Source organism: Procambarus clarkii, chromosome 60, assembly GCF_040958095.1.
Source record: "Procambarus clarkii isolate CNS0578487 chromosome 60, FALCON_Pclarkii_2.0, whole genome shotgun sequence".
In the NCBI taxonomy this organism is placed as follows: Eukaryota; Metazoa; Arthropoda; class Malacostraca; order Decapoda; family Cambaridae; genus Procambarus; species Procambarus clarkii.
Window position 1 is genome coordinate 7,892,532 of NC_091209.1, and position 13,296 is coordinate 7,905,827.

The following is a 13,296-nucleotide window of genomic DNA, read 5'->3' on the forward strand; positions in this document are numbered from 1 at the left end:
CGTCTTTCCCGTGGGTCTCTTTCTCATGGACCTCTTTCCCGGGGGATCTCTTTCTCATGGACCTCTTTCCCGTGGATCTCTTTCTCATGGACCTCTTTCTCGTGGATCTCTTTCTCATGGACCTCTTTCCCGTGGGTCTCTTTCTCATGGACCTCTTTCCCGGGGGATCTCTTTCTCATGGACCTCTTTCCCGTGGATCTCTTTCTCATGGACCTCTTTCCCGGGGGGTCTCTTTCTCATGGACCTCTTTCCCGTGGGTCTCTTTCTCATGGACCTCTTTCCCGTGGATCTCTTTCTCAGGGACCTCTTTCCCGTGGATCTCTTTCTCATGGACCTCTTTCCCGGGGGGTCTCTTTCTCATGGACCTCTTTCCCGGGGGATCTCTTTCTCATGGACCTCTTTCCCGTGGATCTCTTTCTCATGGACCTCTTTCTCGTGGATCTCTTTCTCATGGACCTCTTTCCCGTGGATCTCTTTCTCATGGACCTCTTTCTCGTGGATCTCTTTCTCATAGGACCTCTTTCCCGTGGATCTCTTTCTCATGGACCTCTTTCTCGTGGATCTCTTTCTCATGGACCTCTTTCTCGTGGATCTCTTTCTCATGGACCTCTTTCTCGTGGATCTTTCTCATGGACCTCTTTCCCGTGGATCTCTTTCTCAGGGACCTCTTTCCCGTGGTTCTCTTACCCGTGGATCTCTTTCTCATGGACCTCTTTCCCGTGGATCTCTTTCTCATGGACCTCTTTCTCGTGGATCTCTTTCTCATAGACCTCTTTCCCGTGGATCTCTTTCTCGTGGACCTCTTTCCAGTGGATCTCTTTTGCGTGGACTTCTTTCCCGTGGATCTCTTTCTCATGGACCCCTTTCTCGTGGATCCCTTTTTCACGGACCTCTTTCTCGTGAATCTGTTTCTCATGGACGATATTCTCGACTGTCTGCAGAATGCCCTCATCTTTACCCCTAGTACAGCCAGAAATACAATCTTTCTCATCCGCTCATCCAACTATTCAACCATCACACAAATCTCCCGTCCCACAACTCTCCCATCCCTCCCAACTCTTTCCCCATTCTGTATTTTCCTCCCTTTTCAATATGCACTAATACCTCCCCCCAATCTCTCCCTTCAAGGAATTTTACCTCTACCAATACCTCCACTTTCCCAGAGAGCTGAACCCCTCCCCTCTCCCACTCCTCCATCCCATTTCCCCTTCTTTCCCCCATCACTTTCCCCTCTCTCACCCCTACTCCACAACCTTGAATAGCACTCATACAAAAAAGAAAAATCAGATTCACCATTTAATTTGTATATGTACCTGAAGCTGAGAAATAATCTCATGTGAGATTTCACCTTCACTCCAGAGAATAATAATAATCTTTACGAGAAAAATTACATCACTTGCTCACCCTAATCTCGTCAGGAAATCAACACAAAGTAGGACTTAAGACCTCAAATATCTATATTAAGAACAACATGGTAGTTAGCTTATAGCTACGACTCACCTACACACACGAGAACACTATATATATATATATATATATATATATATATATATATATATATATATATATATATATATATATATATATATATAATGTCGTACCTAGTAGCCAGAACGCACTTCTCTGCCTACTATGCAAGGCCCGATTTGCCTAATAAGCCAAGTTTTCATGAATTAGTTGTTTTTCGACTACCTAACCTACCTAACCTAACCTAACCTAACTTTTTCGGCTACCTAACTTAACCTAATCTATAAAGATAGGTTAGGTTAGGTTAGGTAGGGTTGGTTAGGTTCGGTCATATATCTACGTTAATTTTAACTCCAATAAAAAAAAATTGACCTTATACATAATGAAATGGGTAGCTTTATCATTTCATAAGAAAAAAATTTGAGAAAATATAATAATTCAGGAAAACTTGGCTTATTAGGCAAATCGGGTCTTTCATAGTAGGCTGAGAAGTGCGTTCTGGCTATTAGGTACGACATATATATATATATATATATATATATATATATATATGAGAGCTGCACTCTGGGGTGGCCTGGACGTTAATTAAAGTGCTGGCGTCTAAGTAGGTTAAGCAGACAGTCAATAGTGGCATTAACAGGCATTGTGCCCACCCTCCCCCCCAGAAGCCTCTCTAGTGCTGAAGGGAGAATGACAGGGAGGGGAGAAAAGGTAGTGGGAAGGAGGAAGATGGTGATAGGAAGAATGGCAGAGAGAGAGAGAGAGAGAGAGAGAGAGAGAGAGAGAGAGAGAGAGAGAGAGAGAGAGAGAGAGAGAGAGAGAGAGAGAGAGAGAGAGAGAAAGGTAAACAGAACGGTAAGACAAAACAAAGGAGACACGAAGTAAATGAAGGGTGAAGCTGAAAAAAAAGAGTATGGATGAACGCAAGAGAGAGAGAGAGAGAGAGGGGCAAAAGAGAAATGAGAGACGACAAAATAAAAGCAATCTGTGAAGATAAATCTCGAGACAGAGAAAAGCTACTAAACGAGTAAAAAGAACAACAGAGAAATACTATTAAATGATTGAGTGAGAGAGTGAGAGAGAGAGAGAGAGAGAGAGAGAGAGAGAGAGAGAGAGAGAGAGAGAGAGAGAGAGAGAGAGAGAGAGAGAGAGAGAGAGAAAGAGAGAGAGAGAGAGAGAGAGAGAGAGAGAGAGAGAGAGAGAGAGAGAGAGAGAGAGAGAGAGAGAGAGAGAGAGAGAGAGAGAGAGAGAGAGTGAGAGAGAGAGAGAGAGAGAGAGAGAGAGAGAGAGAGAGAGAGAGAGAGAGAGAGAGAGAGAGAGAGAGAGTGAGAGAGAGAGAGAGAGAGAAATAGAGACTTATTGTGCAAGAATACGCGACATTCCAGATAATGAGACATTCCAGATTAAAGATTATTTAAGATTAAAAAATATATATTTGGATAATATTAAAATGATAAAAATAACGAAATTATAATAACGATAACAAAATTATTAGCACAAGAAATATTTTTGAGCATAACAGACCGTATTTTGTTCATTATAGCTATAGTTACTGTCATTCTTGATTGATATAGATATAGTTACTGTCATCCTTGATTGATATATATAGTTACTGGCATCCTTGATTGATATAGCTATAGTTACTGTCATTCTTGAATTATATAGCTATAGGTACTGATATTCTTGAATGATTTAGTTATAGTTACTGTCATTCTTGAATGATATAGCTATAGTTACTGTCATTCTTGAATGATTTAGCTATAGTTAGTCATTCTTGAATGATATAGCTATTGTTACTGTCATTCTTGAATGATATAGCTATAGTTACTGTCATTCTTGAATGATTTAGCTATAGTTAGTCATTCTTGAATGATATAGCTATTGTTACTGTCATTCTTGAATGATATAGATATAGTTACTATCATCCCTGAATGATATATAGTTATTATCATCCTTGAATGATATAGCTATAGTTACTGTCATTCTTAAATGATATTGCTATAGTTACTGTCATTCTTGAATGATGTAGCTATAATTACTGTCATTCTTCAATGATATAGATTACTGTCTATAGAATGATTACTATAGATTATAGAATGATTACTATAGATTATAGAATGATTACTATAGATTATAGAATGATTACTATAGATTATAGAATGATTACTATAGATTATAGAATGATTACTATAGATTATAGAATGATTACTATAGATTATAGAATGATTACTATAGATTATAGAATGATTACTATAGATTATAGAATGATTACTATAGATTATAGAATGATTACTATTGATTACTATAGATTATAGAATGATTACTATAGATTACTATAAATTATAGAATGATTACTATAGATTACTATAGAATGATATAAGATTACTGTCATTTTTTAATGAACAATTGTTATTTGACTTTATGATTATGTTAAAATATTCTGAAAAAAAAGTTTTAGCATCATCTTCTCTCATCTCCGTCTGCCACAGATGTCCCCGAGGCCAGCATCAGCATCGAGGGGGGTGGCAGCCAAGGACGGGTGGCCAGCAAGATCGTCGGCGTGGGTGGCGTGGGCGGCGTGGGCGGGTTGCGGGCGGGGGACTCTGCCACCCTAACTTGCGCCGCCCGCGCTAACACGCCCGCGTATAACTTCACCTTCTTGTTCAATGTGAGTTACTTTTTTGTTGTGTTACTTTGAGTCCTGGTGATCCGATCACTTTGTTTGGTGATTTAGTTTTGTGGATAATCCCTCACAGTTTTTTTTTTAACGGATTGTTTTGAGTTCGTAAAGAATGTGACGATTAGGTGAGAGTCTGTGTGGGGGGGGGGGATTGTGATATCATCCCACCTTTTGCATGATATCACTTAATATATTTGCTATATCGGTATGTTCCAGCCCTTGGAACACCCCGGAGGCAGCCAAAGGGAAAACTAATGACTTTTCCTTCCTTCCCCAAAAGCATGAAGCGATGAGTAACAATAACGTGACTGAAGAATGTTGACCAGACCACACACTAGAAGATGAAGGCACGACGACGTTTCGGTCCGTCCTGGACAATTCTCAATCGACTTGAGAATGGTCCAGGACGGACCGAAACGTCGTCGTCCCTTCACCTTCTAGTGTGTAATCTGGTCAACATGAAGCAGTGTGGTGTACGAAGCTAGTACTTCCCCTCTCCTTCCTGAGAACCGGTTGTCGAACATCCGTTCCCTGTATTCCCCTTTTCCACCCTTTCCCTTCCCCCGTCGAAGTGGTTGGGCACTATTCCTCCCCCGTCCAAATCCGTATCCTGATCCAAGTGCTATATAGTCTTAATGGCTTGGCGCTTTCTTTTGATAATTTCCCCCCTCCTTCCACGCCCTACCTCCACCCCCTTCCTCAACACTCGCTCCTTCTCTGATAGCTCCCCCATTGTATCCTTGGAACACGAGCTGTCAGATAGTTTACAACCAGGTCTTGAATTACGGCTGGGCGAGCACGGTTGAACAGCTAAAGGATTGGTTCATTGAATTTCTGTGATATTGTGTAATCTTGCTGCTCTGGGATAACTGTTTGATGGGGTTCTGGGAGTTCTTCTACTCCCCAAGCTCGGCCCGAAGCCAGGCTTGACTTGTGAGAGTTTGGTCCACCAGGCTGTTGCTTGGAACGGTCCCCAGGCGCACATACCCACCACAGCCCGGTTGGTCTGTGAATCGTTCCTGCACTGGTTGATTTTTTGATTGCCAGAAACTCATAAAAACTCTTCCAGTCATCCGGGTTGAATGAGGGCTCGAACCACTGACTCCAAGCTCACGCACTTTATTTCACGAAAACTCTTCTGAAACGCGTGAAAACTTTTCAGCAAACCCTCGAAAACCTCCCTGACACTAAAGGAAACTTGCCTAAAACTCGTGAAAATACCTAGAGGTGAAAACTGGTCTCATATGATTGTAGGTTCGAATACCTTTTCATATGTAAATTGGTTTTAACTCCTTTTGAGTTCCACTGACGTTTTATTTATCCTATCTTTCTTATTATCTTAGGAAGCCATTCCACTCATCCACAAATCGTATGTCCAAACGTCTCAAGATACGTTCAATAACCAAAAAATGTTTCCCCAATGTTAGATCTTGACATTTGAGATGTGTTCCTTTGCAGACCGCAAACGAGAGAGTTTTGACCTTATCTTTTATCTTGAAAAGGCACGTACGACTCTACTGAGAGTGCCATATCTTACCCCAATTGCCTTCATTCGCCGACATTTCCTGCCCTTTCATTTGGCGCTTCTCCCGCACTATATTTTGACGTTTTTAAACTATAAACTGTCACTAAATTGGGCTCCTTCAGCTGTCAAGAGCATGCCTTAACAGCAGTAAGAAATATCCGCGACATTTCGTAATTACTTTTACAATTTTAAAGAAAATGTTACATTTCTTTATTTTTTTTTTTTTGCACTTTTATATGTATAAATTATTTTTTTTTATGGAAAATAAATCCATAACTAATTTCATATAAATTCGGAAAAACCCCAAAAATTAGCTTCTATTACGGAAAATGTATAATTAATTAGTTACTATTACAGAAAATAAATTAATTAATCAATTACAATTACAAAACATGCAGGATTCATTAGTTAGAGTTTCAGAAAAACATAATTTATTTCAGTTTACTGTTAGAGTAAAAGCCTAATTAGTTAAAAAAAATCATAAAATGCTTAATTGATTGGTTAAAGTACAAAATATTAACAATTTCAACTTCAAATACAATAAAATTTATCTCAGTTACAAGACTGCAGCTTTGGCCACAATAATACTAGTCGCAGACTTTGGGGAATAATTTTTTGTATCTGATTTATTTATTTTTGTGGCTATTTTCGATAGGCCTGTTGTGTTACGTGAATTATTTTCGTTATTCCATGAAGTGTGAGCTGGGAAGAGGGTAGGTGGTGAGCCTTCGACTTTTTTCTCTTGACTTCGTCTGTAGAGAGAGATTAGTAGATGATTTCGAAATATAACCTCTCTTCTTGGATCTATTTAGTTTTTCCTATGTAATGGTTTTCTCTTTATCCTCCTCATCTCTCTCCATTAATCTCAAATCGTTCGCTCTCTGTCTCTTTCCCTTCCGCGACTCTCTCTGTCTCTCTGAGTGTCTCTATCTCCATCTCTCTCTCTATCTCTTTTTTCATCCTTACCTTTTCCCACTTCGCCTCTGCTCCCTTATTTTTTTTCTCCTCTTTCTTTCTTCCTTATGCACTTGTTCACCCACTTCTCTCTTCCTTTCTTATCTCATCTCCACCCTTCCTTCCCCCTTTCGTTCATTTACAGTATACACCAAGTCATTAGTGACTCAACTCCTCAACGTCATTGAAGGCCTCAGGAAAATGAGTCTTTAAAAGTTCTACTTGTTGTCCATTTTTGTCAGAAATGTGTGTGTGTGTGTGTGTTTGTGTGTGTGTGTGTGTGTGTGTGTGTGTGTGTGTGTGTGTGTGTGTGTGTGTGTGTGTGTGTGTGTGTGTGTGTGTGTGTGTGTGTGTGTGTGTGTGCGTGTGTTTGGGAGTTGTGTGTGAGTGTTTTTTTTTTTGGGGGGGGGGGGTTTGGTGTGTGAGGTGGATCGTGTGTTTGTTTTGGGGGTTGTGATTGTAGGGGGAGTTGTGTGTGGGGGGGGGGGGAGTTTGTGTGTTTGCGGAAGGGGGGGGGTTGTTGTTTGTGTAGTCACCTAGTTGTAGTTACCTAGTTGTGCTTTCGGGGGTTGAACTTTGGCTCTTTGGTCCCGCCTCTCAACTGGTGGCTGAGGTACAGCTGGTGTACAAGGTTTCTGAGCCTATTGGTCTCTATCATATCTACACATGAAACTGTGTATGGAGTCAGCCTCCACCACATCACTGTCTAATGCATTCCATTTGTCAACCACTCTGACACTAAAAAAGTTCTTTCTAATATATCTGTGGATCATTTGGGCACTCAGTTTCCACCTGTGTCCCCTAGTGCGTGTGCCCCTTGTGTTACATAAACTGTTTTTGTCTACCCCCTATCAATTCCTTTGATAATCTTTTATGTCGTGATCATGTACCCGTCTTCCAGCGACGTAAGGTTTAATTCCCGAAGTCTGTCCTCATAGTTCATGTCCCTCAGTTCGGACAATAGTCTGGTGTTTAACCTTTGAACTTTTTCCAGTTTAGTTTTATGCTTGACGAGATATGGACTCCATGCTGGAGCTACATACTTCAGGATTGGTCTGACATACGTGGTATACAAGGTTCTGGATGATTCCTTACACAAGTTTCTAAAGTCCGTTCTTATATTGGCCAACCTGACATATGCCGCTGATGTTATGCTCTTGATGTGGACTTCAGGAGGGACAGGCCTGGTGTAACCTGTCATATACACACACGCCTGGTGTAGTCGCCTATTTGTACTCAACTATTTGTGCTTGCGGGGGGGTTGAGCTCTGGCTCTTTGGTCCCACCTCTGAACCGTCAATCAACTGTTGTACAAGTGTATGTGTGTTTACTAGTTGTGTTTTTGCGGGGGTTGAGCTTTGCTCTTTCGGCCCGCCTCTCAACTGTCAATCAACTGTTTACTAACTACTTTTATTTTTTTTTCCACACCTCACACACACACACCCCAGGAAGCAGCCCGTGACAGCTGACTAACTCCTTACCTTGAGGTTACCTTGAGGTGCTTTCGGGGCTTAGTGTCCCCGCGGCCCGGTCGTCGACCAGGCCTCCTGGTTGCTGGACTGATCAACCAGGCTGTTAGACGCGGCTGCTCGCAGCCTGACGTATGAGTCACAGCCTGGTTGATCAGGTATCCTTTGGAGGTGCTTATCCAGTTCTCTCTTGAACACTGTGAGGGGTTTGCCAGTTATGCCCCTTATGTGTAGTGGAAGCGTGTTGAACAGTCTCGGACCCCTGATGTTGATAGAGTTCTCTCTCAGAGTACCTGTTGCACCTCTGCTTTTCAACGGGGGTATTCTGCACATCCTGCCATGTCTTCTGGTCTCATGTGGTGTTATTTCTGTGTGCAGGTTTGGGACCAGCCCCTCAATTATTTTCCACGTGTAAATTATTATGTATCTCTCCCGCCTGCGCTCAAGGGAGTACAGATTTAGGCTCTTTAGTCGGTCCCAGTAATTTAGATGTTTTACTGAGTGGATTCTAGCAGTAAAGGATCTCTGCACGCTCTCTAGGTCAGCAATTTCTCCAGCTTTGAAAGGGGCTGTCATTGTGCAGCAGTACTCCACTCTAGAGAGCACAAGCGTTTTGAAAAGTATCATCATCGGTATAGCATCTCTAGTGTGAAAAGTTCTTGTTATCCAACCTGTCATTTTTCTTGCAGTTGTGACGGCTACTTTATTGTGTTCTTTAAAGGTAAGGTCTTCCGACATGAGTACACCCAGGTCCTTTACATTGCCTTTTCGTTCTATGTTATGATTTGCCTGCGTTTTGTACGTGGTTTCTGTTTTTATATTTTCAATTTTTCCGTAGCGCATGAGCTGAAACTTATCCTCGTTGAATACCATATTATTTTCTGTAGCCCATAGAAAGACCTGATCTACATCTGATTGGAGGTTTGCCGTGTCCTCTATGTTGCCAACTCTCATGAAAATCCTAGTGTCATCTGCAAAGGATGATACAGTGCTATAGGTTGTGTTCTGGTCTATGTCCGATATGAGGATGAGAAAAAGTACTGGAGCAAGCACAGTACCCTGGGGGACTGAGCTCTTCACGGTTGATGGGCTGGATTTTATTTTGTTGACTATTACACATTGGGTTCTGTCAGTCAGGAAATTGTAGATCCATCTGCCTATTTTCCCGGTAATTCCTTTTGAACGCATTTTATGTGCAATAACACCATGGTCACATTTATCAAAAGCTTTTGCGAAATCAGTGTAAATTACATCAGCGTTTTGTTTGTCTTCCATAGCATCTAATGCCATATCATAGTGGTCCAGCAACTGCGACAGGCAAGAGCGCCCTGTTCTGAAACCATGTTGTCCGGGGTTATGGAGATGCTGTGATTCCATGTATTTTGTGATCTTACTTCTTAGCACTCTCTCAAAAATTTTTATGATGTGCGATGTTAGTGCTATCGGTCTGTAATTTTTTGCCTCTGCCTTATTTCCTCCTTTATGGAGTGGTGCTATCTCTGCTGTTTTTAGTATGTCAGGGATAACGCCAGTATCTTGGCTTTGTCTCCACAGAATGTGAAGGGCCTGCGATAGTGGTTTTTTACAGTTCTTGATGAATATGGAGTTCCAAGAATCCGGGCCTGGTGCAGAGTGCATAGGCATACTGTTTATGGCTTCTTCAAAATCTAGTGGGGATATCCCGGTAGTCTGTCGGTTTTATTCGCCTGGTACCTCTTATATGAAAAGCTGGGCATTCAGCATTGAAGCACTCTTCCCTGTCCAAAGAGTTCTTGCAAATTTCTGGGTGAAAGAATTCACAGCTTTTGGTACATTTACCTGTATTGAGGAGGTTTCTGCACTTTCTAGGGTGATCGTGTGTACATGTTCCATTTATTCTTCCCGATTCCCCGTGCTTACAGGTTGCCCATCTGTAATACCAACAGATTTTGGGGCTTTGTTTTGTTTGTTTCCCTCTGCCAGGGACCGCACTATGCTGCGGCGCCCCCGACACTGTGCCCTGCTCCGGTGCCTGTGACACCGAGCTCTGCTCCGGTGCCTGTGACACCGAGCTCTGCTCCGGTGCCTGTGACACCGAGCTCTGCTCCGGTGCCTGTGACACCGAGCTCTGCTCCGGTGCCTGTGACACCGCGCTCTGCTCCGGTGCCTGTGACACCGCGCTCTGCTCCGGTGCCTGTGACACCGAGCTCTGCTCCGGTGCCTGTGACATCGCGCTCTGCTCCGGTGCCTGTGACACCGAGCTCTGCTCCGGTGCCTGTGACACCGAGCTCTGCTCCGGTGCCTGTGACACCGCGCTCTGCTCCGGTGCCTGTGACACCGAGCTCTGCTCCGGTGCCTGTGACATCGCGCTCTGCTCCGGTGCCTGTGACACCGCGCTCTGCTCCGGTGCCTGTGACACCGGAGCTCCCAGGTACCTATTTACTGCTAGGTAACAGGGGCACTTAGGGTGAAAGAAACTTTGCCCATTTGTTTCTGCCTCGTGCGGGAATCGAACCCGCGCCACAGAATTACGAGCCCTGCGCGCTATCCACCAGGCTACGAGGCCCCCTGTGTGTATGTGTGCGTGTGTGTTCCTGGTTGTGTGTATGTGTGTGTACGTATTCATTGGTTTGTTTGCATGGTCCAGAATATCACACAAATATGCGCCTTTTCCCTCACCAACGCATGAGACCATTAGCTGACGGACCCAAACTTTTGTTCATTAGGGAAAATTGCCGCGCGACAGCGTTAGTCTTCAGTCGTTTAAGAACTCTTAAATTTGCAACATTTCTCACCCCCCGAGCTGCCAGCCTCCGAGCCCTGACATCACTGATGTACCCTCCCCCACCCCCCTTAACCCTCCACCTACGTCATTGTTTGAGTAGTGACGTCCTTGTTTTGCATCAGCGGATGACATCATATTCACTCTTGGGACGTTGGTTTGACGTTGTTGTTGTCATTTGTGAAGCTTTATATAAAATGTTAACTGTTATTGATGATAACTTTTTTGTGGGGTATTTTATATATATATGTGAAGCTATATCCCCCTTTATTTTGGTAGTTAAAATTCGCCAATCATCTCGTAGGCTTCTCTCGGGATTGGTTGCTTACTGATCGATGAATCCACACACCCTCTTTCCGAGACGTGGATTTACTGATTTACATATTCAGTAATATGTAAATCAGTAAATCAGTAAACCCCCCCCCTAATCTCATGACATAAGTCAGCATATGCTTGAATCAATGGTTAATTGAGTTCAGATTATCCTATTTCATTGAAACTCAGAATAGCAGTGTTTTAAATGGGGCATTTAACCCCCCTTATATGAAACAAAGGAAGGGACAACTATTTAGGTCCATTATGGACCAGTATCACGACGTTTCGGTCCGTCCTGATTCATTATCACTACGTTTCGGTCCGTCCTGGACTCTTATTACGACGCTTCGGTCAATCCAGGACTCTTATTACCTACGTTTCGGTCCATCCAGGACTCTTATTACGACGTTTCGGTCCGTTCTGAACCATTATCACAACGTTTCGGTCTGCCTTGAACTTTTATCAAGTCATGAGAATGAATTGATAAATGGTCCCGTAAGAAATGTGATAATGCTGTTCCGTCTCGTCCAGGAGGAAGAACTCTGACCCAGAGAGATAGAGGGAAGAGAGAGAGAGAGAGAGAGAGATAGAGGGAGAGAGAGAGAGAGAGAGAGAGAGGGAGAGAGAGAGAGAGAGAGAGAGAGAGAGAGAGAGAGAGAGAGAGAGAGAGGGAGAGAGAGAGAGAGAGAGAGAGAGAGAGAGAGAGAGAGAGAGAGGAGAGAGAGAGAGAGAGAGAGAGAGAGAGAGAGAGAGAGAGAGAGAGAGAGAGGGAGAGAGAGAGAGAGAGAGAGAGAGAGAGAGAGAGAGAGAGAGAGAGAGAGAGAGAGAGAGAGAGAGAGAGAGAGAGAGAGAGAGAGAGAGAGAGAGAGAGAGAGAGAGAGCTATGAAGCTAAATACACTCTCACACAACAGATGAGGAGTGTCAGCAAGGTTTGTTGGTCTCTCTCTCTCCCACCACCATCCCAGCATCCTGGTCTCTCTCTCCCAACATCATCCCAGCATCCTGGTCCCTCTCTCCCACCACCATCCCAGCATCCTGGTCTCTCTCTCCCACCACCATCCCAGCATCCTGGTCCTCTCTCTCCCACCACCATCCCAGCATCCTGGTCCCTCTCTCCCACCACCATCCCAGCATCCTGGTCCCTCTCTCCCACCACCATCCCAGCATCCTGGTTTCTCTCCCCAACCACCATCCCAGCATCCTGGTCTCTCTCTCCCACCACCATCCCAGCATCCTGGTCCCTCTCTCCCACCACCATCCCAGCATCCTGGTCTCTCTCTCCCACCACCATCCCAGCATCCTGGTCTCTCTCTCCCACCACCATCCCAGCATCCTGGTCTCTCTCTCCCACCACCATCCCAGCATCCTGGTCTCTCTCTCTCCCACCACCATCCCAGCATCCTGGTCCCTCTCCCACCACCATCCCGGCCACAAGTCTCTCAAAATAAGGGCAGTAAGCGAGAGCCTCCACACCATGATGCACTTAATGCAGTCCCTAGTGCCACCCACCAGCCCTAATTACAGCTGCTGGTGCGGCTGTTTAGAAGCCTTCTTGCTGCTGCTGCTGCTGCTGCTGCTGCTGCTGTTGCTGCTGTTGCTGCTGCTGTTGATGTGGCTGGGGCGTATCAACTGTTGCTTCTCCTCTTACGACTGTTATGCTCGCATTAACTGAGCCAATTGAGATTGTTAGTGTTGTGGGGGTGTAGAGCCATGGGTGGTGTGTTGTGGTGGGTGTAGAGCCATGGGTGATGTGTTGTGGGGGTGTAGAGCCATGGGTGGTGAGTTGTGGTGGGTGTAGAGCCATGGGTGATGTGTTGTGGAGGGTGTAGAGCCATGGGTGGTGTGTTGTGGGGGTGTAGAGCCATGGGTGGTGTGTTGTGGTGGGTGTAGAGCCATGGGTGGTGTGTTGTGGTGGGTGTAGAGCCATGGGTGGTGTGTTGTGGGGGGTGTAGAGCCATGGGTGGTGTGTTGTGGTGGGGTGTAGAGCCATGGGTGGTGTGTTGTGGTAGGTGTAGAGCCATGGGTGGTGTGTTGTGGGGGGTGTAGAGCCATGGGTGGTGTGTTGTGGTGGGGTGTAGAGCCATGGGTGGTGTGTTGTGGTGGGTGTAGAGCCATGGGTGGTGT

The 13,296-nt window shown here is 44.4% G+C and overlaps 1 protein-coding gene across 1 annotated transcript in view; it reads left to right on the plus strand.

The window, feature by feature from the left end:
* Positions 1 to 13,296, plus strand: part of LOC123760811 (uncharacterized) — a 79,179-nt gene that overhangs the window by 6,083 nt on the left and 59,800 nt on the right. Inside the window, exon 3 of the mRNA XM_069307265.1 lies at positions 3,957 to 4,135. Within this exon, the coding sequence (XP_069163366.1) occupies positions 3,957 to 4,135 (179 nt within the window). The remainder of the gene's footprint in view (positions 1 to 3,956; positions 4,136 to 13,296) is intronic.